The 26,866-nt window shown below is 35.7% G+C and overlaps 1 protein-coding gene and 1 long non-coding RNA gene across 8 annotated transcripts in view; one reads left to right on the top strand and one right to left on the bottom strand.

The window, feature by feature from the left end:
* Positions 1–26,866, top strand: part of LOC105465254 (exocyst complex component 6B) — a 676,825-nt gene that overhangs the window by 235,474 nt on the left and 414,485 nt on the right. For 5 of the 6 annotated variants that reach the window (XM_011713573.3, XM_071076900.1, XM_071076901.1 and 2 more), the window contains one exon: positions 14,489–14,665. The exons of the other annotated variant lie outside the window; for it this stretch is intronic. In XM_011713573.3, coding sequence (XP_011711875.1) covers positions 14,489–14,665 — 177 coding nt within the window. The remainder of the gene's footprint in view (positions 1–14,488; positions 14,666–26,866) is intronic. 6 annotated transcript variants of the gene reach the window in all.
* LOC139357892 (uncharacterized) lies at positions 9,399–26,739 on the bottom strand. Of its 2 annotated transcripts, XR_011611895.1 has the most exons (4): positions 26,600–26,739; positions 14,966–15,012; positions 11,335–11,423; positions 9,399–9,535 (listed from the first exon to the last, which is right to left on the bottom strand). It is a non-coding gene; the product is annotated as an uncharacterized lncRNA (long non-coding RNA). The 2 variants fall into 2 exon arrangements; XR_011611894.1 differs by lacking the exon at positions 14,966–15,012 and having other exon boundaries at positions 26,600–26,737.

The raw sequence follows: 26,866 nt of genomic DNA, 5'->3' as shown, positions 1-26,866 counted from the left end.
AGATTATGCCCCATCGCCGAGGTAATTTACAGGTTAGGAGATGTTATGTCCTGGCTTTTCTAGTAAACCACACTAAAGGTACATGTTTCCTCTGCGAAAAATTGGCTTCCTTCGTCATTATCCCCTCTTTGGAGGGCAGCTTGGAGTACTACCCTTCACTTTGATGTGGTCTTTGAATTTCTTCTTTTCACTGGACTTCTTACAGAAGCCTTTATTTGAAACAGAAAGTTTAAATCCAAATGTGGCTTTCTAACATATCTTTTTTTTCCCCATTCAATGCCATGTCAACTAAGTTATATCAGATCTGTTATATCATTTTTTTTGGTGCAAATACATGAGGAGAAAAAAGAGAGTAAGTAGACATGGGGAGATAATTCTAGTAACCCAGTGTCCTGGCTCTCAACAACCTTTTAGATTCCCCTTAGTTTTGCTAGGGGAAAACTAATTTTCAGGTACACACTACATCACAGCGGATCACTTGAAGCCAAATAAATTACCAGATAGACCTGCATATCCTGTTCATTGCCAAAATTTGAAACATTACTCTTTTAACAAAAAGTACTTTTTTTTTTTTTCTGGAATGTATGCTTAATTTAAGTATTTTGAATACTCAGTACATACGACTGAATGTTTTGCATTTTGGTAACATTCCAGAAATTCAGAGCACTTTGTAATACTTTGTTGAAGATGGTAGAAGGAAATAAAATAAATTAATTTTTTGCTTTGAACTAGTTATTTCAACTCAAATATGCATATCAATTATTAAAGAGTTACTAAGTGTGTCAACTGTCTTATCAGAAAGCGTTGTGGTTTTAAAAAATTTATCTCTTTTTTCATTTTTGAAGTAAGATAAATGTTATATTCTACTTTTTTGCACTGAATTTATATTGTTTCAAGTGTCAAAATAATAAATATATAGAATTTAGGACTAAATCTATTTTAAGGGCTCAAATTTTTTATTTTTTAAGTGAGTAAAATGACACAAGATTATACAAATAGTCGCATTTAGAGCAAGTTAGATATCATGACTCTTTTCTGGTGTTTTTTTCTTCTTGGCCTCACTGCCTTGTTTTTTCATAGTAATTCTTTTAATTCTTTACTTTCCTATGAAGAAATCTATCAAGTAAGTACAATTAATCCATGTTGGTGTGAGTATGTATATGTCTATGTAAAAGAAAAAGGTAATATTTAAAAAGAGCTGGGAATTACTCAAATTCACTAGATAATTCTGTAAAAATTTCATTATTGCTTCACACAAATTATAATGTTCTGTATGTGTCCATCTTATTACACTGAGTTCTAATAGTACAAATACCTCCTCATCCACCAATGAAATAAATATTTAACTATAATCTGGAGTCAAACCTTTCCATTTTCAAAGGGCTAAGGATATCAATTATAACTTTAAAAAATTAAAATTATTAATCAATGTTTTCCAGTGTGGTCAAGCTGTAATTGTGCAGTTCAGTAGTGTTAAGTATATTCACAATGTTGTACAGCAAATCTCTAGAACTTTTTAATATTGCAAAACTGAAACTGTATACCCATTGAACATTAACGCCCCATATTCCCTTGCTCCCAGCCCCTAGCAACCACCATTCTACTTTCTATTTCTATTAGTTTGACTACTTGAGATACCCCATATGAGTGGTTTCATACAGTTTTTAAAAAATTTTTATGACTCGCTTACTTAGCGTAATGTCCTTAAGATTCATACATGCTGTAAAATGTGACGGAATTTTCTTAAGACCACATAATAGTTCATTGTATGTATATGCCACATTTTCTTTATCCATACATCCTTTGATGAATGTTTGGGTTGCTTTCACCTCTTGGCTATTGTTAATAATGCTGCAGCAGACATGTGCTTGCAGGTATTTCTTTGATTTAGTGCTTTAAAGTCTTTGGATATTTACCCAGAAATGGGACTTCTGGATAATGTTTTAATTTCATTTTAAATATTTTCGAGGAACCTCCATACTGTTTTCTGTAGTGGAAAACTATACATTTCCACCAACAATGCACAAGGTTTCCAATTTATCCACATCCTTGCTAACACTTGTCATTTTATTTGTTTTTAATAGTGACTGTCCTAATGGGTATGAGGATATCTCCTTGTGGTTTTAACTTGCATTCTCTAATGATTGGTGATGTTGACATCTGTTTATATTTTTGTTGGACATTTGTATGTATTCTTTCAAGAAATGTCTATTCAACTCTTTTGCCCATTAAAAAGATCAGGTTAGTTGTTTTTTGTTGTTGTTGTTGCATTTAAGGAATTCTTCATATAATATGGGTATTAATCCCTTATCAGATACATGATTAGTGAATATTTTCTTCCACTTTCTAGGCTGCCTTTTTACTCTGTTGATGATTCTCTTTGACACCCAATGATTATAATTTTATTTATTTGCTTACTTTTTTATCAACAAAACCAACACAATTCTTTTATATATGTACTTTTTGTTAAAGATAAGGTGGCCCTAACATACTATTATCATCGTTACTTTAAAAAATAATTTCTGATTTTATTTTAGTTTCAGGTGGCCACGTGTTACATGGGTATATTGTGTGATGCTAAGGTTTGGGATGTGAATGATCCTGTCACTCAGATAGTGAGCATAGTATCCAACAGTTAGTTTTTCAACCCTTTTCTTTCCTTTCTCTCCCCGCTTTATTAGTCAGTCCCCAGTGCCATCTTTACGTCCATGATTATGCAATGCTTAGTTCTGACTTATAAGTTAGAACATGCAGTATTTGATTTTCCGTTCCCGCATTAGTTTGCTTAGGATAGTGGTCTCTAGCTGCATCCATGCTGCTGCAAAGGACATTATTTCATTACTTTTTATGGCTACATAGTATTCCACGATGTATATGTACCACATTTTTTTATCCAGTCCACCGTTGATGGGCACCTAGGTTGATTCCACATCTTTGCTACTGTAAATAGTGCTGCAATGAACACGTGAGTTCATATGTATTTTTGATAGAATGATTTGTTTTCTTTTGGATATATACCCAATAATGGGATTGCTGGGTCACATGGTAGTTCTGTTTTAAGTTATTTGAGAAATCTCCAAACTGCTTTCCACAGTGGCTGAACTAATTTACATTCCCACTGACAATGTATAAGCATTCCCTTTTCTCTGCAGCCTCACCAGCATCTGTTGTTTTTTGACTTTTTAATAGTAGCCATTCTGACTGGTGTGAGATGGCACCTCATTGTGGTTTTGATTTGCATTTCTGATGATTAGTGATGGTGAGCATTTTTTCATATTTTTGTTTGTTGATGTATGTCTTCTTTATTTTTTTATTTTTTTGAGACGGAGTCTGGCTCTGTCGCCAAGCTGGAGTGCAGTGGCGCGATCTCAGCTCACTGCAACCTCTGCCTCCCAGGTTCAAGTGATTCTCCTGCCTGAGCCTCCCAAGTAACTGGGATTACAGGCATGCGCCACCACGCCCAGTTAATTTTTATACTTTTTGTAGAGACGGGGTTTCACCATGTTGGCCAGGATGGTCTAGATCTCTTGACCTCATGATCTACCCGCCTCAGCCTCCCAAAGTGCTGGGATTACAGGCGTGAGCCACTGCACCCGGCTAAGTTTGCTGTATGTCTTCTTTTGAGAAGTGCCTGTTCATGTCTTTTGCTGACTTTTAATGGGGTTATTTGTTTTTGCTTGTTGAATTGTTCAAGTTACTTATAGATTCTGGATATCAGATGCATAGTTTGCAAGTATTTTCTCCCATTCTCTATGTAGGTTGTCTGTTTTCTCTGTTGATAGTTTCTTTTGCTGTGTAGAAGCTCTTTAGTTTAATTAGGCCCTATTTATCAATTTTTGTTATTGTTGCAATTGCTTTTGTAGACTTAGACATGAAGTATTTCCCAAGGCTAATGTCTAGAATGACATTTCCTAGGTTTTCTTCTAGCATTTTAATAGTTTGAGGTTTTCCATTGAAATCTTTAATCCATCATAGTTAATTTTTGTATATGTGAAAGATAGGGGTCCAGTTTCATTCTTTGGTATGTACCTACCCAGTTATCCCAGCACCATTTATTGAATTAGGAACTCCGTTTCCCATTGCTTATTTTTGTTGGCTTTGTTGAAGATCAGATGGTTGTAGGTGTGTGGCTTTATTTCTGGGTTCTCTATTGTGTTGTTTGGTCTATATGTGAGTTGAATTGGTACCAACGGTTGTTTTTTGTACATCTTGTAGAATTTGGGTATGAATACATCTAGTCCAGGGCTTTTCTTAGGTTGGTAGGTTTTTTTTCATTACTGATACAATTTTGGAACTCGATATTGGTCTAGCAGGGTTTCACTATCTTCCTGATTTAATCTTTAGAGGTTGTGTTACCTAGGAATTTATTCATTTCCTCTAGATTTTCCACTTTGTGTGCATAGTGGTATTCATACTAGGCCCTGAGGATCTTTTATATTTCTATGGTATCTCTTGTAATATCACCTTTGTCATTTCTTTTTCTTTTTTTTTTTTTTGCACTCAGTTGCCCAGGCTGGAGTGCAATGGCGTGATCTCGGATCACTGCAAACTCTGCCTCCTGGATTCAAGTGATTCTCCTGCCACAGCCTCCCTAGTAGCTAGAACTACAGGTGTGTGCCACCACGCCTGTCAAATTTTGTATTTTTAGTAGAGATGGGGTTTCACCATGTTGGCCAGGCTGGTCTCAAACTCCTGACCTCAGGTGATCTGCCTGCCTTGGCCTTCCCCAAAGTGCTGGGATTACAGGCATGAGCCACTGCACCTGGCCAGCTTTGTCATTTCTGATGGTGCTATTTTGGATTTTCTCTCTTTTTTATTTGTTAATCTAGCTCATAATCTATCAATCTAGTTTTTTCTTTAGAACAACACACTTTTAATTTCATTGATATTTTGTATGCATTTTTTTGCATCTCAATATTGTTCAATTGTTCTCTGATGGTTTTTTCTTCTGGTAGTTTTGGAGTTAGTTTGTTCTTGTTTTTCTCATTTCTCTAGATATGATATTAGATCATTAATTTGAGTTCTTTCTAACTTTTTTAGGTAGATGTTTAGGGCTATAAACTTTCCTCTTAACACTGCTTTTGTTGCATCCCAGAGATTTTGGTATGTTGTGTCTCTGTTTTCATTTATTTCAAAGAATATTTTGATTTCTGTCTCAGTTTGTCGTTTACTCAAATGTTATTCAGGAACAAGTTGTTTAATTTCTATGTAATTGTGTGGTTTTGGGAGATCTTCTTGGTATTGATTTCTGTTTTTATTCCACTGTGCTCTGAGAGTGTATGATTTCAGGTTTTTTTTTTTTTTTTTGGTTTACTGAGACTTTCCTTATGGCCAATGATGTGATTGATCTTGGAGTATGTTCCTTCTATAAAGAGAAGAATGTATATTTGTGGTTGATGGGTGAAGTGTTCTGTAGATGTCTGTTAGGTCCAATTAGTCCACTGTTGAATTTAGGTCCAGAATGTCTGTTAGTTTTCTGCCTTTGTGATCTGTCTATTACCAGCGGGGTATTGAAGTCCTCCACTATTTTTGTGTGGTTGTCTGAGTCTTTTCTTAGGTCAAGAAGAACTTGTTTTATGAATCTGTGTTCTCCAATGTTAGGTGCATATATATTTAGGATAGTTAAGTCTTCTTGTTGAATTGAACTTTTCATTATTATATAATGCCCTCCTTTGTCCTTTTTTATAGTTGTTGGCTTACAGTATGATTTATCAGATGTAAGAATGGTAACCTGTGCTTTTTTTTGTTTTGTTTTCTATTTGTGCCTATTAGTAGGCCCAAATCCCTTGAGCCTATGGGTGTCATTACATGTGAGATGGGCCTCTTAAAGACAGGATGGAAGGGACTTGTTTTCTTTCTTTCTTTCTTTCTTTCTTTCTTTCTTTCTTTCTTTCTTTCTTTCTTTCTTTCTTTCTTTCTTTCTTTCTTTCTTTTTTTTTTTTAACACAACTTGCATATCAGTGCCTTTTAAGTAGGGAATTTAGACTTTATATTCATGGTTAATATTGAAATTGTTAGCTGGTTGCTTTGTAGTTTCTATTGTTATTGCTTTATAGGGTCTTGTGGGCTATGTACTTAAGTGTGCTTTTGTAGTAGCAGGTATTGTTCTTTTGTTTCCATGTTTAGAACTCCCTTAAGGGGCCTGGTGAGGGTGGCTCATGCCTGTAATCCCAGCACTTTGGGAGGCCAAGGGAGGCAGATCACTTGAGGTCAGGAGTTTGAGACCAGCCTGGCCAACATGGTGAAACCCCATCTCTATTAAAAACACAAAAAATTAGCCGGGTATGGTAGCGTGCACCTACTCAGGAGGCTGAGGCATGAGAATAGCTTGAACCCAGGAGGTGGAGATTGCAGTGAGCTAAGATTGCACCACTGCACTCCAGCCCGGGCGACAGAGTTAAGATTCCATCAAAAAAAAAAAAAAAAAAAAAAAAAAAAAAAAAAAAAAAAAGAAAAAAAGAGAACTCCCTTAAGGATCTCTTTTAAGGTGGGCCTAGTCATAGCAAATTCCCTTAGTGCTTGCTTGTTTGGACAAGATTTTATTTCTCCTTTGCTTATGAAGTTTAATTGGCTGGATATCAAATTCTTGGTTCGAATTTCTTTTCTGTAACAATACTGAAAATATTTTCCTAATCTCTCCTGTCTTGTAAGATTTCTACTGAGAAGTTCACTGTTAGCCTCATGGGTATCCTTTTGTATGTTATATGACCTTTTTCTCTAGCTACCGTAAGATTTTTCCTTTAGGGTTGACCTTGGATAGTGTGTTGAATATATGCCTTGATGATGTTCATGTTGTGTAGTATCTTGCAGGTGTTCTTTGGATTTTTTATATCTGTATGTTTACCTCTCCAGTGAGATTAGGGAGGTTCCCTTTAATTATTCCCTGAAATACGTTTTCCAGGTTGTTGACTTTTTCTTCTTCACTCTTAGGAATGCCAGTAATTCATAGGTTTGATTCTTTTACATAATCTCATAGTTCGTCATTTTTAAAAATTATTTTTTCTTTATTTCTGTCTGATTGGGTTAGTTCAAAGACTGGTCTTTAAAGTCTGAAATTCTTTCTTCCACTTTGTCCAGCCTGTTGCTAAAACTTTCTATTGTATTTTGAAATTCCCTAAGTGAGTTTGTCAATTCCAGAAGCTCTAATTAATTTCTTTTAATGTATTTATCTTTCTTTTCATTTCCTTGATTAATTTAGAAGTTTCTTTGTGTTGATTTTCAACTTTTTCTTAGATGTCATTGAGCTTCTTTGCAATCCATTTTGATTTCTTTATTTGTTAAAGAAGAGATCAGCCTGGCCAATTGCGGGACCTATAGGTGGGCCTGCTGGGTCTGACACCTCCCATCTTACCCATCACTCCCCAACTCTAAATTTTAAATTTACATTTTGGTTAGGAGCCATTGCTGGAGACCTTGTGTGATCCTATGGTTGTGTCAATACATTCAGGTTTTTCATGGTGCCAGAATATTTGTACTGCTTCCTTCTCAGCTGGAGACATTGGCACTTCGAATTTCTGTAATTCTTTGCTTGAACCCGGGAGGTGGAGGTTGCAGTGAGCCAAGATCATGCCATTGCACTACAGCCTGGGCAACAAGAGCGAAACTCCATCTTAAAAAAAAAAATTCTGTAATTCTTTTCTATTTTGGAGACAAGGTCTCACTTTATAACCCAAGCTGGAGTATGATGGTATGATCTCAGCTTACTGCAACCTCTGCTTCCTGAAATTAAGTGATCCTTCCACCCCAGCCTCCATAATAGCTGGGATCACAGCCACAGGTGCCCAGCTTTTTTTTTTAGTTAGAGATGGAGTTTCACCATGTTGCCCAGGCTGGTCTTGAACTCCTGAGCTCAAGCAATCAGCCCATCTTGGCCTCCCAAAGTGCTGGGATTACAGGCATAAGTCACTGCTCCTGGCCTGTAATCATTTTCATGTGGATAGAATTTTTAAATTTTTATTTTTTGCATATATATATATATATATATGTATGTATGTATGTATTTCCCCTTCTCTTTCACCCTCCCTAAGGCCTATCACTACAGAGAATGTTGGGCAGGGTCTTTTGGCTTTTCTTCTATGGCCTATGAACTTCTGTCTGCAGATTTTATGAGTCTGTGATTGGACTTGCAAGCCAGCATGTGGGTCAGTGCTGATTGTGCCCAGTGTGGTTGGGTATATATCTGATCCTTGTTTATTGGGAGAAACCTCCTTGTTGCCTCAGGCAATGGTCTGATCTGTGGAGTGCACCCTGGTCTCAGCTTCCAGCTTTGCCCTGGGGTTGGGGGAGTGATGGGTAAGACGGAAGGGGTCAGACCCAGCAGGCCCACCTACAGGTCTGCCAGTGGCAGGCACAAGCACTAGTGCTGAAGGAGAATCCAGTGGGGGGGGACCACCAAGTGCCCAGAGTTATGCCTAGGTGTGGAGCTGGGAAATCTTGGTCCCAAGTTCTCTGCACTGGCCAGCAGGGGCGGGGTGTGGGAGGTGGAGGCAGCCCATACTCCTTGTCCGGGAGATGAGTGCTTCAGGAACTTGGAGATCTGCCTGGGCCTGGGGTAACTATTAGAACTTTAAAGGTGATATAGTAACCACCTTCCTCAATTTAAATAAAAAAGGTCCTAAGTATAATAACCATATTGATGGAAATCCTTTGGGTCATGATGAAGGTGTAGAAAACTGTCTATTTCTTTGTTTTAAAATATCACATGAAGCACACATGCACATGTTCACATAAATACATTCCTATGGACAATAACATACAAATAACTTTTTTGAGATTATCTTAAGATGGTCTTTTTCCTTCATTTTAAGTCACTTTGATTTTGTTTTGTTTTCATTTTGTTTGTTTGTTTTAATCTGATACTGGAGTGGGTTGCCAAAGAAAGATGGAGTCCAGAGCCAGTTCTGATAAGTGTGAAAAAGCCCTGGTTTGAAACTACAGCTTCTTTACAGTTAATTTTGTTTGGTGAGACTTGAAGTGGCAACTTTGGATTCTTCCTGTCTTGATTTTGACATTTATTTTCATGGTTATCCTTTGGACTTCAGACACTAAACAAGGGATCACAATTCTACTTTACTATATTGTTGATGGGATGTTATTTTAGCTTTGGTTTCTCTTAGCCTGGGGAGTTGATATGTGTCTGGTTTATTCAATAGTATGATCTCATGAAACAGAAGTAAGAGTTAGGAGGAATGAAAAGAGAAGGTGGGAGAGTTAGTACAATGGTACAATGCTAGGGCAGTCTGGTTCCTTAATCCATGGGACTCTCTGAGAAGACTTTTGGAACTGACTATGGAAGGAACAAAGCAAAGAAACATTTCTGTCAGCTGCTTTTCAAGAGTTGTTTTACTTCCAGATTGTGCTCCAGGAGTGCTAAGTATTTCTTGTGGGGTTCCACATTCTGGTATTAGAAAAGTCCTAGGGCAGGCAGCAAGAAGTATACTGTAAGTATCCAAGTATACAAGTATCCAAGTAACCTGATGTCAGGTTACGTTATGTGATGCTTCCAGGCCTGTTCAGAACTGGTTGCTGATGGTAGCTGGAATAAGAGATGAAACAGAGGATTTAAGTGAAGCACTAATTGTGTCCATTACAGAAACATAATACTTGAAATATATGTAAATGCAAAATTTGTTATACAGTGATATTAGGTGCATTAATTATTATGTATAGAAATATTGCTGGGTTTCAGATGTTTCCATAGTAGATAGTGAAACAAGATTCCTGGCTGGGTGCGGTGGCTCACGCCTGTAATCACAGCACTTTGGGAGGCCGGGGTGGGTGGATCATTTGAGGTCAGGAGTTCGAGACCAGCCTGGCCAACATGGTGAAACCACGTCTCTACTAAAAATACAAAAACAGAGCCGGGTGTGGTGGTGCATGTCTGTAATCCTAGCTACTCGGGAGGTTGAGGCATGAGAATCGCTTGAACCCAGGAGGCAGAAGTTGCAGTGAGCCGATATCGTGCCACTGCACTCCAGCCTGGGTGACAGTGAGACCCTGTCTGAAAAAGAAAAAAAAAAAAAGATTCCTATTTCTTTTTCAGTGGCAAGATAGGTAGAGTTTTTTTGTTTGTTTGTTTGTTTGCTTTTTTGTTTTTTTGTTTTAATTTAAGAGACTTCACATGTATTTTCTCATTTAAACCTTGTGGCCGCTTCGAGGTAGGTTTGATTAATCTATATAGATAGGTAGATAGATAGATAGATAAGGATATTGCACAGAGAATTAACCTGCCCAATTAATAAGTTGCAGAGTAAGACCTATCTTTCTCCAAGAAGCTTTGTTTCTCCCCTGTTATTGAAGGCTATATAATTATATTAGGCCTCCAAGGCCTCCAATCTGTAAGCCTAAACCTTTCAACTAGTTTCTTATTCTAAGGGTCATTTTTATGTATGCCTCTAATCCACTAGAGGTCAGTATTGGGTTGAGAAAGTCAGGAGCCTTTAGCTTTTGATTCTTATTATTTTTAATTCTCTGAGTCTTATTGCTAGGTAGCCCTGAAAGTTGTATTCCACAAGAAATGTTTATTTAATGGCATGTGTAAGATGCCTCATAGACACACTTTGACAGTTTTAGAAGTGTTAATAGTGAATTAGTTTGACAGTCCAGGTTAGGTCATGCTTTTGGGTTCTCCCCTAACTTCTAATGGGTAGAAAAGCACTCAAGTAAAGTCTTCTATAAATTTTTACTGGGCCAAATCTCATTTTCACATGGATTCCCTTTTGTTACCTGTTCTTTTTATATAATAAATATCTAAATTTACTATGTGTATGTCACTTTCTGGACTTGGGGCAGTCTAAGAATGGTAAAGTGTTTTTCTTATCCTGAAAGAGTTATATACACTGAGGTGCTTGACTGTCATTTTCACCTGGATACTCAACAGGTTTATGGCACTCATCTTTTTTTTGTCCTGCATTCAACTTACTATTTTCATGGTTCCTATTGCTTGGAATGGCCCTACTCTCTAGTCATCAAGGCCAGAATACTTGGAGTTATTCTTATTTCCTTCTTCTCTTCCATGTACCACATTTAAGTCAGTTAATTCTGTTACTTTTGCTTCTTATAATCTGTTGCTACCTTTATTCAAGTTCTCATAATGTTATTTGGACTGTTTTAGTGATCTATATTAGATTTCCTGTTTCCAGTCTTTGTCTTTTCTCAGTTGACCACTCCCCTACTTCTTGAGGGTTTGTCTGAATTGTAAAGCTGATCCCATTATTTGCCTGCTTACATTCTTTTATTGTTTCTCTAACATTGAAAATGCTTTATATAGCATCTTTAACTTTATCTCCTCTTACTGCTTTATAAACTATAGTCTAATTATACAAAGTTACTTGCCGTTTCCTGAGGGGATAATATTTTTTTCATACATAGTCCTTTCTCATGCTGCTTCATTCTTCTGGAATGGTTACTCTTTCCATTTATCTCTGAAAAAGCATATTTATCTTTTATTTATTGATTTGCTTCCTGTAATAATATGATGTGAGATTCAGGGGTCAGGGTCTCCATCTTATTTATTTGTATCACCAGTGTGCAACACAATGCTTGGTACCATGTGGACATTTAACATGTGTTTGACTGAAGGTAGGAGTACAGAGAGAAAACATCATGAGTTAGAGCAGTGAGAAATGGCTTTCTAAAGGAAGAAGAATCTTACTTGGGTTTTGTAGGAAGGGTTAGATTGAGGCAACGAAAGGTAATCAGGTAGAGAAATGGCAGAACTAAGGATATAGAAGTGGAAATTTACCCAGCGTATTAGGAGGTAGAGTCTCACCCAATTGGAAGATTCATCTTGGAGGATATTGGGTAAGTACATTGGAAAATTAGGTTTAGCTTCCATTATGGTGGAATCTAAGTGATAGATTATGAAGTTTAAACTTGTTTAAATCCCTCTGCCCCTGCCCCAATTTCCCTTATATCTAATTGACATGAGAACAAATGTGGTTTAAGAAGAGCCTGGATGCATTAGGTAGGGGGATTGTAATAGGAAGGTGATGAGTTCCATTTTAGGTACGATGGAAATGAGGCGATGGTGGAACACACATTAGTAGTAGGAAACGGGACATGTGCTACTGGATTTTGGGAGAGTAGAAAGAGTGGTTTGAGGGATAAGGGTTTGAGGAATAAACCTTGCTCAATTTCTCTATATTAGGAAATCAGAGAAGAATATATATGAAGTACTCTTGAGAAAGAGCTGGTAAAGTGTGTAAAAATTACTTACAAATAGAATGAACAACTAAGAAAATGAAAACACCTAAATGCTTTCTCAGATCTAGTTGCTGTTAGTATTCCTTGTACCCCTCTCCCTCTACTCCCGCCCAGTCAGCAGAAGTCAGTGAGCTGCTTCTTTGCTACGTTATTATAATGGTTGTCTCTGGAGGGATAGAATAGAATCAATGGTTTTGATGAAACAGCATAGCATATTAGAAAAGATCTCTGAAGGGCTTTTTCTTTTTTTGATTTTCATGGACTTCAATGTCATATTTTCATTTTTATATATATTATATGTAGTTATGTATTTATATCAGTATTTAGTCTTTACCACCTCTTGCCAGTACCATAACATACATTTTGAATAGATGATAACTTTCATTTGTTCATTGCTTTTGAAACACTGATAATATTTTATTGATTATGAAGGAAATATAATTAACTTGGGATTCAATAAAATATGAGTTACTTATGAAAGCGTTTGGTTTTGCTGTACTGAAAGAGGATAGAGTTAAGCGAGCAAATGATCACTCTCTAGGTGAGAGCTTGCTTTTTTAAAATATGAAAGTTTTAAAGAAAGTTGTACCTTCCTTTGTGCCCCTGGAGTCCTTGATCCCTTTTTGTATATTTTGCATTGGAAGTAAGTGGGGAAGAACATCTTACTTTTGAGAAAAATAGAATATTCTATTTAACTTGGTTTCTGAAAGGCTTGGAGGATATTGTGTCTTATGTACAAACCTAAATTAAATGATTTGGGGTACTTCTCGATCTCAGTTTGTTACTGAAGCCATGTATTTATGTAAATCTAACCAAAATATCAATGGGTGATATGCAGAGAAACAAGTATGTCCATTGATTCAAATCTCTGGAATGTAGATTCTTTTCATTTTCTTGGCAGAAACTAGTTCACATAGTTGAAGTTTTTCTCTGCCTTGTTATAATTGTCTCATTTCACTATGCCTGGACTAACTTCTTATACTTTATATTTATCTTCATTTCATTAACCTTATACATAAGATTGGAGACTGATTTTTCTCCTGAACCAATTTCTATTTGCCACTGAGGAGAAATATCTTATATTGATTAAGAAATGTATACTTTCAGAAGTCACATTCTTAAGCTTTATATCTTGGGGTAATACCAAATATTACATTAAAAGAAAGAAAAGGAAGTTCCCTTGGGAAATGTTTTTGGAACATGCTGGATTAAACCAAATTAAATAAGTTTCTTTAAAATAGGACCTCTCCCAGCTTTTGTTCTGTTAGTGTGCATTGCGTATCTGTAAGAGGGCTTATGGGATGCAGTGTTTCCTGTTGATTTGACCACAACTCATTTTTGGGTAACATTTTGATCATGCTTTGAGGGACTGTTGGTGTAGTGGAAATGTCACTAATTTGAAATTTAGGAGACCGTACTTTGAGCTTCTGATTTACCACTCACTTGCCTTGTGACTTCAAACAAATCCTTTGTTTTCTAGCCTCATTTTCCTGAGTGGCAATTAAGGTAACTTCTAGCTCTAATGTGGTTTAATGTGGTTTAATGCTTCTGTTGTTGACTCTGGATAGTCCCACTTTCTACCTCTCTGTATCTTTTGAAACCATGCCACCATATCAGTCTATTTTTTTTTTAAGCTGAAGGGATTACACTACCTTTTCTGGGGTTCAGAAGAAAAAACCCTTTAAAACCCTGCTTTCCACAGATCACAGTCATGGAATCCTATTCAATTACTTAGTTCAAATCACTTTCTGAAGATAATTCATTCTCCTGATTATATTTCATTGGTCTCTTATATCCACATAACTGTTTTTAACAGTATCTTAAGCCTAAATGTATTAAAATTAATTCTAAGCTCCCACCCTTTTCCTTCAACCATTATGGTCTCAATATGGTATTTTCTTGTCAGAGATAAATAGTAGGCACTAATCTCCTGGCCTACTAAGGCAAAACTGGATAGATTTCTTTTTGTGATGATTTAATGGATATATTTGAAAAGTCTTATGATAATATTGATTGGTTATCTGTTTTCTGTGTTAACTTGGAAAATGAGTTAAAATACGATAGCTCCAGGGTTAAAAAGGTATACATTAATGTGTTTGGCTTTATATCTGATACTAAAACTTTATGTACTAAGGCCTTTTGTTGTAGTATTTTCTTTAAGATATCAATTTGTTCAAAATTAGAAGTTTGTGGAAAGTTTAATTAAGTTTTGTTTCTTTTTTCTTTCTTTCTCTCTCCTTACCCCCACCTTTTTGGTGTGTTTGTGTGTTCTTCTCTATCCTAGGCCCAGCAGCAAAGAAACCTGGATAACATCGTCTTGCAACAACCCAGAATAGGTAGCAAGAGGAAATCTAAGAAAGATGCATATATAATCTTTGATACAGAGATAGAAAGCACTAGTCCTAAGTCTGAACAGGATTCAGGAATTCTGGATGTTGAAGACGAGGAAGATGATGAAGAGGTAACTAACATTTGATGCGGGGAAGTGAGACTATTTTTAAGCTTAAATAGTATGTTTGAGATGTGATGAAGAGTTTATCCATATAATGTAGTTTATATGATCTTCTGGATATTAAGTACCATTTTGAATACAAATAAGACTCAATATAAGGAAATTGAAGATACACTAAGATAATTTAGATCCTGATTCTTTTTCAAGAATTTAAATTTTAAATTCACTCCTTTATTTTGAAAAGTTTCAGGGTTTTTAAATTCTGTACTGACTGGGAACTACATTAAGGGAAGAGTAGAGTTTACCTACCTAGAGACAGAAGGTCTAGGTGACCTTGGCTGAAAGTGCAACAGTTACTGGAGACAAACAAAAAAAATGTTACTTCAAAAGCTGGGGAGTGAACAAATAGATTCTTTACCTTGAGAAATGGCTCAGATGGAAAATACACAAAGATTCCAGAAAGTTGAGAGTGCATTTCTGGAGGAAATAAACATATGAGTGATTACAGGGTAACTGGGAATTTTGTGACATATTCATAACCTCATAGATTAGTTCTGGGTCACTGTCAGGGAAGAATAAGATTAAGTGCTTTAACTAGTACATATTTTTATATCTTTCTTTGTTGTTAGAAGGATGTTTAATGTGTTTTTAAAAATAAAACTATTATGACCTTTGAGATTTCCTGTTAAATGTTTTTTTCTAAATATTTATCATTTGCATTAACTGGATGTCTCTTTGTGAGTGTGGTGTTTAGGAGCATGAGCTTTAGAGTCAGACAGTGTTCAAATCCTGGTTCTGCCACTTAAGTTTTAAAAAATTCTTAATAATTATATCATTTACTTTTAAAATGGCCACTGACATGTGTAAGGAATCATTTACTCCTGTAGTCAGTAGCCTTTTTTTTAAGTGCTTGCTTCCTTTCTCCAGATCAAACTGGATTCACTACTTCTTCCCCGTACTTGTCTCCTGTTACACCGTTACTACTCTCTTGCTTTTATCTCTTTCCCAAAACTTGTCCTAATTTTGTAATCTTGGATAAACTGTTTAATCGTTAAACTGAGTGTCTTCACCTATTAAGTAGAGGCGGTAGTCTCTACCCCATAGGATTTCACAAATCCTTGCTCCTTAAAGGGTGATGAGGAAACATTGGTTTCTGTTCTATCTTCATTACTCTTCCTTGCTGACTTCTGTTATATATCTCTATTGTCATTATGCCTGCCTCTATTATTATTCCTCTTTGACTTCAAAAGGTGAATTGGCAATGTTTAAACTGTTACTGTTTGAGCTGAAAAACAAATAAAGATGTTATTTTTATGTCTACAACCTTAGCATTTAAGTTTGATAGAACATCTCAGGAGCTATCATAAGAATGTAAACTACTGCATTCTTTTTTTAAAATTAAATTAAATTAAATTAAATTTATTATTTTTTTTGAGACAGAGTCTCACTCCGTTGCCCAGGCTGGAATGCAGTGGCTTGATCTCGGCTCACTGCAAGCTCTGCCTCCTGGGTTCATGCCATTCTCCTGCCTCAGCCTACCCAGAAGTTGAGACTACAGGCGCCCGTCACCATGCCCAGCTAATTTTTTGTATTTTTTAGTGGAGATGGGGTTTCACTGTGTTAGCCAGGATGGCCTCGATCTCCTGACTTCGTGATCCACCCACCTCGGACTCCTAAAGTGCTGGGATTACAGGCGTGAGCCACCATGCTTGGCTGTAAACTACATTCTTTTATATAAGTTTCATTATTGAGGGGACACACTTCTGCTATTTAAGTGAATAATTTTATTTATCATTTTTAAAGTTTATATTTTACTAGGATATGTTTATTATGTAAATGAAGTACATTAATAGTTAACAAAGCTTGAAGGTTTCATCCTATCCCTACTGCACATGGATTGCAAGAACTCTTACTAGCTCTTAATAGAGCTAAGAAAAGTCTTTTGAGTGTTATCTATTGGACCACTTTAAACTAAAATGAACCAACTATTGGCCTAATGACTCATGGAGATAGAAAGACATAGAGGGGACTTTATTCCCCTGAATATTTTCTAACATTCTCCCTACTTGCCTGGAATGACTGGTGTGTTAGGATGTGGATTCACCCTGGAGGACAAACTTTCAGATATTAGATTCCATCACAGATGATCAGTCACAGTAGTAGCACAATAAAGCATCAGTCTCAAGAAGCACCAACTAACTCCTTTAACCTACATTTTGCGTGCCCATGAAGAAGATGAAATTCTGCCAGATACTGTGGCTTATGAGTTAGACATAGTCTGTGCCCTTGGATCGTACAGTACCTGAAGAGATGGTTAGATGATAAGATAAAAAATAAAATATATACACAGTTCTTATATATCATTGAAACTGTGATATATAAAAGGAAACCAATCTTTATAATGGACCCATTGAAGATCCTGGGTAAGTTCCTTTTAATTTCTGTGCCATGCTCCTTCTTTGCCTTGTCCTGTGAGGTCCAGAGAAGATGAAGAAAATGAGACTGGTAAAATGTGTGGGAGGTTTCTCATAAAAGTAGTACTGTAAGAATGTACTTGGAAGTTAATATTTTTAAATGGTTCCATATCTCAAATCAAACAATTCATATTAAAGATTTGCTGATTGAGCTCTTAAAACAAAAATTTGGCACTTCACTGTCATCTAATGGCATTCTATCTTAAAAAAATTCTACCTTATATTTATTTACTTCTCAGTTTGAATCTTCTTCAAGTGCACATTCTTAATCTCAAACCTCATGTAGAGAATTATTTATTTAGATGTTTCCAAACTGGTTTCTTGGCATAGTTCTTGCATGGTGTGAATAAATTCTTCAGATAAGGTCTTTCGTGACCCACTGTGACGTTCTGACCTTCATTCTTGTCATTCTTCAACAGACCTCATTGAGAACAGCATAGTTTTTGGAATATTGTGACTTTTAATCTGTAAGCATGGTAACCGTGGCATAGAATCCTGTATGGCAGTCATTCTTAATCTGTTTGGGGTCATGTATTACTTTGAAAGTTTGGTAAAAATATATGGAGTCATTTCCCGGTAAAATGTACATATATGCTGTCACAAAAACTTTTGCATGAAATTTCAGGGAGTTTATGGAATTCATTTTACCCCTAGGACCCAACTTAAGAACTGTGTTGTAGAACCATGTTTCTTGAAATTTAACGTGCATGGGAATCACCTGGGAAGCGTATTGAAATGTAGATTGTGATTATACAGATTGAGAATGAGTCCAAGTCTGCATTTTTTAACAAGGTCCCTGATGAGGATGGAGCTCCTGGTGCCTGGAGCCCTAGAACATAAACATATTTCTATGTTGTAATGGTAGCCCTAGCAAATTAATACGTCCCATTACTTCAAAATTACTGCAGCACAACAATAATCAAGACATCTCAGAAGGCTTTCTATTACATGGCATTTGTATTTACATTAACAATTCCCTCCTGTTGATTCTATACTTCAAAAGAGACACCAAAATCTGGAGAGAGAAATCTGACATGAATTATTTGGTCAACAAATACTTATGTGACCCATACTCTATGACCAGTGGTGTGGATGACATGGTTACCACTGTTCCTTAACAGTTGGCAAATAAATTAAGTTGGCTGCAGAATGGGTGATTTAAACAAAAATCTGTTTTCTCACATTTCTGGAGGCTGGCTGTCCAAGATCAAGGTTCCACCAGGGTTAGTTTCTCCTAAGGCCTCTCTCCTTGGCTTGCAGATAGCTGCCTTCTAGCCGTATCCTTATACAGTTTTTTTCTTTGCTTATATCTCTTTTTATAAGGTGTGTCTTCCTCTTTTTATAAGGATACCAGTCCTATTGAATTAAAACCCCATTCTTATGATCTCATTTAACTTTAATTACCTCTTTAAAGGCCCAGTCTCCAAATACAGTCACATTGGGACTAAGGACTTCAACATAGGAATTTGCGGAGGAGACACAATTATAGTCATAACACAATTTAGTCATAACAGAGGGTGTTTGGAAAGTATACAAAAAAGATTTGTTTTTAGAATGTACAAGCTTTTTTCTTTGTGATATTAGGGGAAATTATGTAATTTTTCTAAGCATCCCTTTTCTCACCTATGAAATAGTGACAATAATTATGTCAAATTGCTTGTAAAAAATTGTGGTTGTGATATTTGACCCAAATTTTAAAATATTGATTGTAAAACTTTCCATTGACAGGAAGGTAACAGAAAATGAGGATCATTCCTCGATAAGCTAAAGGCTACTTTAGAAGTTTAGAGTTTAAACTTAGACTTAAATAAAGGCTGCCTTTACAAGTTTAGAGTTTAAACCAGAGGTTGCAGATTGGCAACCTATGGGCCAGAAACAGCTTGCATACTGGTTGTTGGCCTACACAATGCTTAAGAATTTTTAAATTAGTCGCCAACTTCTACAAGTCAATTAGATTCACATAAAAATCTAGATTTCTAATTTAGTTTTTTTCTAAGCATGATAGTAATAGACTGGCCTTGAGTAGCAATGTTGCCATCAGGGATATGGTTTAAATGTGATGACAAAAATATAATACTGCTTATATTGGGTGTCTATCCAAAAAATATGGCAAAATAAAAAACAGACTGACAGGGCCATACTGATGTGAAAAAAAATAATGTGCTTTGTAAGAATAAATAATAGTCCTTGATATTTCATATACAAAGTATGTCTATTAAGAGAATATGATTTAAAATTGCCAGCATCCATCACTTAATCCCAATACCCATTGATACCTGTAGGCTTTGAATTTTAAACTTCTATTCTTAAGGAAATCTGGCCTATTAAGGACATATGCAATCAAAAGAAAAGTAGGTGCCCATATATATAATGAAATACCAAAAGGGCAATTTAGAAGGTTGAATGAAAACGTTATGACATGCTTTAGACATTCTGTTTTGGTTTTCTTATTCCCAGTCTTTGCTCTTTTAGGTCTATCCATTGGTAAAGATATATTATGACTCACATCAACTCAAGGTTTTTTTCTTTCTTTCTTTTTTTTTTTTTTTTTTGGTTGTGGTGATAGTGTAAATGCCCTGTTATTTTGAAATCATTTGCCTCAATTATAAACTTCGACCTCTCTTTTCAGGTCTTGTAGAATTTCTCTTTTATAGTCTCATTGATTATTCAAAGAACTTTACCTTGCACTAAGTTGCTAGTAATTGCAACTGTGGAATATGATCCTTTACCCCCTTCTTCTTGCCTAGAATGCCTTATTCTACTTTTATCTGAAGGACCCCTCAATTTTACTTCTTCTGTAATACACTCTTTTAAAAATTTTCTTTTACTTTTGAAGAAGTTTGCATCTTCAGAAAAGTTACACATGTGGTATCCATATATGCTTCACTTAAATAGTTCACTTATTAAAACTTGACATGTCCTCTCTCTCTCTCAAAAATTTGATTTTGAAAGAATAGGGGTGTGCGTGTGTGTGTGTGTCTGTGTGTGTTTGTGTGTATGTGTATGTTTCTTTTCTCTCCCCAAACTGAGCCATTTGGAAGAAAGTGGCATGCATCATTCATAATATTTGGAACTCCAAATACTGTAATCTGTATTTCCTGACAATGACGTTCTTCTATATACATACAATACAGTGATTACATCAGGAAATTTCACATTGATGGTGACACTGCCACTTAATATACAACCTTTATACAAATATCTCCAGTTGTTCCAATAATGTTCTTTCTAGCAGATTTTTTTTCCTTCATTTTTTTCCTTGCAGCCACATCCAGACAAATTTTACACATTAATTTTTACATCTTTTTAGTCTCCCTTAATATCCATCTGTTTAGGTACATCTCGTTATATCCTCATGACTAGAATCAGGTTAATCATTTTTGGCAGGAATATTACAAAGGTAATATTAAGTTCTTTTCATTGCATCACATCTGGAGGCACATATTGATTAAGATGGTGTTCACTAGATTTCTTGACCATAAAGGTACCCATCCTTCTTTGTAATTAGTAATGCATTAGACCATGTGACTATCCTGTTCCCTAACAACTTGTCACCCAGTGGTTTTAGAATTCATTGATGCCACTTTCCGGAATCATATGTTGCCATGGTTGTTATAAGATATTGTGATTTCCTATTTTTATCATTTCTTTCACATTTATTAGTCAGCATTCTTCTATAAAAAACTTTCCTTTTCTCGCCTTATTTTTTGTAGTGTCAGTGTGGGCACATGGATAATCATTTTATATACAATGTGTTATATTCCATCTTGTCTTTCATTTTCATTTTCCACTTGTTCCAAATTATCCATCCAGTTTTTGAGCTCTGCTCTTTAATTTCTCTTCTTTTCCACAAGAAACCCCAGGTTCTGCCCCAGCCCTGGCATCAGCCATTTCTTCAGAGAGTTCTAATTTTGTTTACTGGAAAATGATATTTAGAAGCTAACATGGGTATTAGGTATACCCCTTTTGTGGACAGAGCTAAGAAATACACCTGCTACAGTAATGTGTAGACTTAAAAAAATAAATCATGAGTTAAAGCTAATACTTCTAAAGCTAATATTAGAACTTACTTCTAATTCCAATCTAATGTAATACGTTTTTTCTGTCATTCTATATTTGTATTTGCAAATATTCTGGTTTCCAGAGTATCAGTATTTTTACTCTTTTGGATAATTATATAATACCCAGAAAATAGTTGCAGAATTATTATGCAAATGTCACTAAAAGCAATAAAGTTATTAAGTTCAGGATTTCTTCACAGTTCTTTTAATCCTACAGTGTATCCCACTAAGTCTGTATAGTTCAGAGTACTACGTTCAAACACTTTTGGCTAATTTTTTTTTCTTCTGTTTGATTGTTACCAAATTGATATATATAATTAGGTTCATTTGTTTCTTTTTGTATTATTTTTTAGGGTTCAACTATCCTTATTTATTTAACTTTTTGACTATTTAAAATATGAACATGGTTCAAAGGCAAAACTATATAAGAAGATATATTCAGTGAAATCCCATTCTCATCCTTATCCTTTCCACACTGCTCCTACCCACCTTTTGTAAGTAATGAGTGTTGTTAATTTTTGTATGTATACCCTTCATTATACCTTAAGCAACATAATTATTAATAGCATAATACATATATATTTGTACTTTGTTTTTTTTCATTTGAAATATATTCTGAAAATTATTCCATATCAATTCATAGAAATATTTCTCATTCTATTTTTACTGCTAAATAGTACTCCATTGTTTGGATGTACCATAGTTTATTCAGCCAATCTATACATGGACACTAAATGATTTCCAATTTTTTTTTATTAAAAAGTAGTGTTTTAACTGTACAGCTATTAGAATAGCTAAAATAAAAAAATACATTACCACGTACTGTCAAGGATATAGAGCAAATGGAACTCATATATTGCTGTGAAAATGTGAAATGATAGAGTCGCTTTAGAAAACAGTTTGGCAGTTTATTATAATGTTGAACATACAGCTAGGAGTGGTCATATATATGACCTAGCAATCCCACTCCTGGGTATTAAACCAGCATGTTCACTCAGAAGCTTGAAGCTTAATATTTATAGCAACTTTGTGCATATATTACCAAAACTAGAAACACCCTAAATGTCCTTCAGTGCATGAAGGGATAAATGAACTGTGGTATATCCATAATTGAAGTACCACTCTGAAATAAAAAGGAGTAAACTGCAGAATGTATGAAACAACACAGATGAATCTCAAATGCATTATGTTCAATGGAAGAAGCCAGGTTCAAAAGGCTATAAACTATATGAGTCTATCAATATGACAATTCTAAAAAGTCAAAACTCTAGAGATAGAAAATGGATCAGTGTTTGCCAAGGGCTAGGCATCAGGAAACAATTTGACTACAAAGGGCCATAGGGAATTTTGGGGAGTGCTGAAACTGTTTCTTCTTATCTTGATTATGATGATGATTACAGGTCTATATGCATTTGTCAGAACTTACAGAAGTGTTTACTAGAAAGAGTGAATTTTACCATATGCAAAACACTTTAAAACTTTAAAAAAAAAAAAAAAAATCCTGAGAACTGTTTTTCCATGTGGTTGGAGCTATATCCTCAGGGTAGGTTCCTAGAAGCAGGATTGTTGAGTCAAGGGGTAAATGCACATATAATTCTGTTAGATAATGTCAAATTCTCCTCCACAGGGGTTGTACTGTTTTCGATACCCTACCACCCACCCCAGCAATGCATGAGTTGCCTATTTTCTTACAGCTTCTTTAAGAGAGTATTTATTTTAAGCTTTTGAATTTCGCCGTTCTCATAGATAAGAAACATATCTCTTTGTAGTTTTAATTTTCGTTCCTATTACTGTGGGTAAAGTTGAATATCTTATAAGGTTCAGGGCTATTTGTATATCTTTTTTGTAAACTGCTTATGTCTTTTGCCTATTTTTTGAATGATTTTGTTTTTTTCTTCATTGTTTATTAGTTCTCTATATATTAGGGATATTCGTTCTTTACCTATAATATTGTAACATTTTAAACCTACTTTTCCTCATCTTAATTTTTTATCCTCTCAGACCTTTTATGTTTAATACCAAGTAGTGCAAAATTGCCTCTTTTGCCTAAAGGTTTAGCGTTTCATAGCATATAGTGGACCCGTGTTAAATAAAGACCAGTTGAATTTTTGTTTCACCAGTGTTCAGCCTTTTTGTTTGTTTGTTTGTTTGTTTTGGAGACAGGGTCTCACTCTGTCACTCAGGCTAGAGTACAGTGGCATGATCTCAGCTCCCTGCAGCCTCAACTTCCCAGGCTCAAGCGATCCTCCCACCTCAGCCTCCTGAGTAGCGGGGGTACAGGCATATGCCATCACACCTGGCTAAGTTTTGCAGTTTTTTGTAGAGATGGGTTTCGCTGTGTTGCACAGGCTGGTCTCGAACTCCTGGACTCAAACGATCCACCTGCTTTGGCCTCCGAAAGTGCTGGGATTACAGGTGTAAGCCACCATGCCTGGCTCTCAGTGTTCAGCTTTAAGCAGAGAATTCTTGAGGGACTATCCTTTGACTTTGGTCACAGGTTTTTTGCAGTGCATCAGTAAGGAGAAATGGTGGTTTTTCATGATTTTGTTCTGCTTAGTGCAAACACTTGAGTAATTAAGTGGTAATCTGCTTAGGGATTTCTCAGAAAGAATCCTAATAATTTGTGAGAAGCTCCTTGGCATAATTTTGCACTTTTTTGGGATAGGGCTCTGGCCACAGTATTCTTATATGCTAAAAGGCTTAGAAAATTCTTTATGCGTTTGCTAATTCTGGTCACTTAAAATTATAGGCCTTCCAGTTTGTTGGTGTTTCTGTGGTGTTTAGTCTAGCTGCATAAAAGCTCATATCCAAATGAATTCTACCCTTCTTTTCTCTGAATTTTGGGAAGCAACATAGATCTGAAATGCACACTGGTGAAAAATGTTTGCCAGACATTTCCTGGCTTATAGACATAATATGGGCTGTCAAAATTGATCCTCTGAATGCAAAGTCAGTGCTCCTTCAGCTAATCATTTGTTGTCTTCTCTCCGCAGAAAAATGCCTGGTACATTTTAATGACTTGAGATCTAAGTAATGCTCAGAAATGGGCACCAAGTCCCTGCATTCATTTACCAATACGGAGAAACTATTTTGTACTCAAATAATGAGTGAGAAAGATATCTAAATTCCTTGCAAATCTCTATCAAACTCTTTTTGGATGATCCATCTACTTTGAAAGCCTTCTTAAGAGAAAAATAAATGCTGTGTAGGTGTATGAGAGAGTGTGTGTGTCTGTGTATTTGTGTATCTTCTGGTGCAACTGTGGGAACAATAGGGCTGGAGTGTACTAATGCATTTCTGTTTTAATGTGCTGTCTTTATCGGCAGCAGAGGTAAATATCTCATAGTATGTCGCTACTCTTCTTGAGTGGAGGGAGGCAAGCAATCTTTTCTTATAGTGTATTCCCCTTTTCTAAGGGTATGCTTACCCAGCAGTAAAGCTGGTAGAGTTATTATATTTTTACCTGCAGATAATGTTTCTTTCCTGCCTTCCTTCACTAGTGAGTCTTTTAAAATAGAAAATATTTATGAACTCTGAATCCTTTTGGAGGAAGGGTTAGAAAAATATTAAATGAATATATCTGTTAAAACTTGAATGGCATCATGCATTTTAAAAATCAAAATATTCTTTTTTTAATATGTAAATGCATTTTCCTTATGTGCTATGAGAGGAACTTAACCATTTACTTTTCTGTTTTTAGAGACTTTCTTTTACCTGAACTAAGATGTATTAGAGAGGAAGAAAAATATATCCTAAAAGTCACATCCTGGTGTTTTGTAGAAATTCTTGTAATCAGAAATGTTGATGTTTCTTTTCCTCCTGATCATCTAATATTCCCATGTCTATGCTGAATCTGTATATCTTCTGTAGTAAATACTATCTGTGGGGGCTCGTAATATTTTTTCAGGGGCTTTTGATTTTTTAGGGGGCCTTTGATTAATCCCATTTTAAAATTTACGTTTGTTTTGTAACATCCTCTATTTTCAGACTCTTTTTTGTCATCTATACATTGGTCTCATGTGTTCAGTGCTATATTTATAGACTATAAATGCTCTTTAACAACAAATATTCCACAAACAAAAACTAGGAACTAATGCTTTGATTGAAGCTGTTAATAGGTATTATAAAAATATAAGAATAATTGTACTGAAACTAACAGATTAGCCATATGTATTGGTATCTAGTGGATACCAAACGTGGATGCCAATAGGATCCATTAGATGCCAATTCATGTACCTAATCTGTCAATGATCTCTAATTGATATGTGAATGTATATTTATAGAAGAATGTAATAGTTGCTTCCATGATATCTACCTCTGGATACTGAAGTTAAGGCATCCTCAAATGCTTTACTAGGTCATTATTTATCGGTTATTAAAAAATGTATCCTAGTTCGCTTAGTTTATGTAATGTTATAATATGCTCTGAGGCACAGATATCTTAGTTATAGAATGTAAAATCTTAACTACTATTTGATCCTCTGGAGAAAGGTTTGAACTGGCAAAAGGCACTAATGCTCTCCATTCAGAAACTATTTAGGGAATTAGGCAGCTGCTGTCCTTGGTGATGAAATTATTTCATGTAAATTCTTAAGGAAAACAACTAGTTAAAAAAAACAGGATAATCTTGAATATACTATTTGTGGCTACTATTTGTATCTTCATAGATCTATTTGAACTTCTAGAAAAATACAGACTCCAGTATCTTAAAGTCTTGAGTTCCTGACTGCCAGGCAGAGGAAATGTTTAACTATTCTAATCATGTTTCTGTATCTCAGAAAGAAAGCCCTTATGAGAGGAAATGACAACGTCCTACCACAAAGTTATCTCTTATCAGTTATAGTGGCAGTCGATGATGATTTGTCAAATTTGGACATGTGTAAAATGCAAGGGCTGTGTTATTTTCTTTGGAAAGGAAAAATTAGATGAAGCTGATAATAGAAGGAGTCATGGCTTTTGTTAGGAGACAGAAACTATTAGAAACAGTTATTGTTAGCTTAAGAAAGTGTCCTTGGACCCCTCCCTCTGCCCCAGCTGAAACCTAAACCTCCTTGAATCATTCTTTGCAACTTGAGGGGAGGGAGGGTCAAAGAAAAGGAAGAAGTATGAATATAGCTTTGACAGAGAGTTAGCATTTTAAATGGTGATCAAGATGTGGACCTTAAAACAGACCCATTTCTGTGAGTCAGGAAAAACTTCATTTTTTTCTGATACTCTTCCCCGCCCCTATTTATTTAGATTTTTGAAAGTTCACTTCTTATTCTTCCCAACCTGTAGCATTCCTTCACAGCCAATGTATGTTGCTCTTCTCCTTTTGCCTTTCTGTAGTTGTGATTCTTTTTCATTAGTGGCAGCAGAGAAAACACATCTCACTCTAAGCAACATGAGTCAGTGCATACTTTACATACCTTTATCCTCACAGCACTCTTCTTGGTTCCTCATGGTGTTCATTCCTAGTGTTCTTCACAGAGGGGACCATAGAGGAAAAATGATTTCTAAATGTTAGGCTATTTTGGGAGTAGAGGTAAAGGTTGTGAACGGAAGCCCCATTTTACTCCCTTCTCTTTTTGTCTAGATTTCTGTGTACTGCTTTCAAAGCAGGCAGTCTTGTGCTTAGGAAGACTTAACTGGATGGTGGTTCCAGTGGCTAAGAAATAATAGAGACAATACTTACA

Source organism: Macaca nemestrina, chromosome 13 (assembly GCF_043159975.1).
Source record: "Macaca nemestrina isolate mMacNem1 chromosome 13, mMacNem.hap1, whole genome shotgun sequence".
In the NCBI taxonomy this organism is placed as follows: domain Eukaryota; kingdom Metazoa; phylum Chordata; class Mammalia; order Primates; family Cercopithecidae; genus Macaca; species Macaca nemestrina.
Note: the sequence above shows the minus strand (reverse complement) of the source record. Positions and strands in the feature narration are given on the sequence as shown.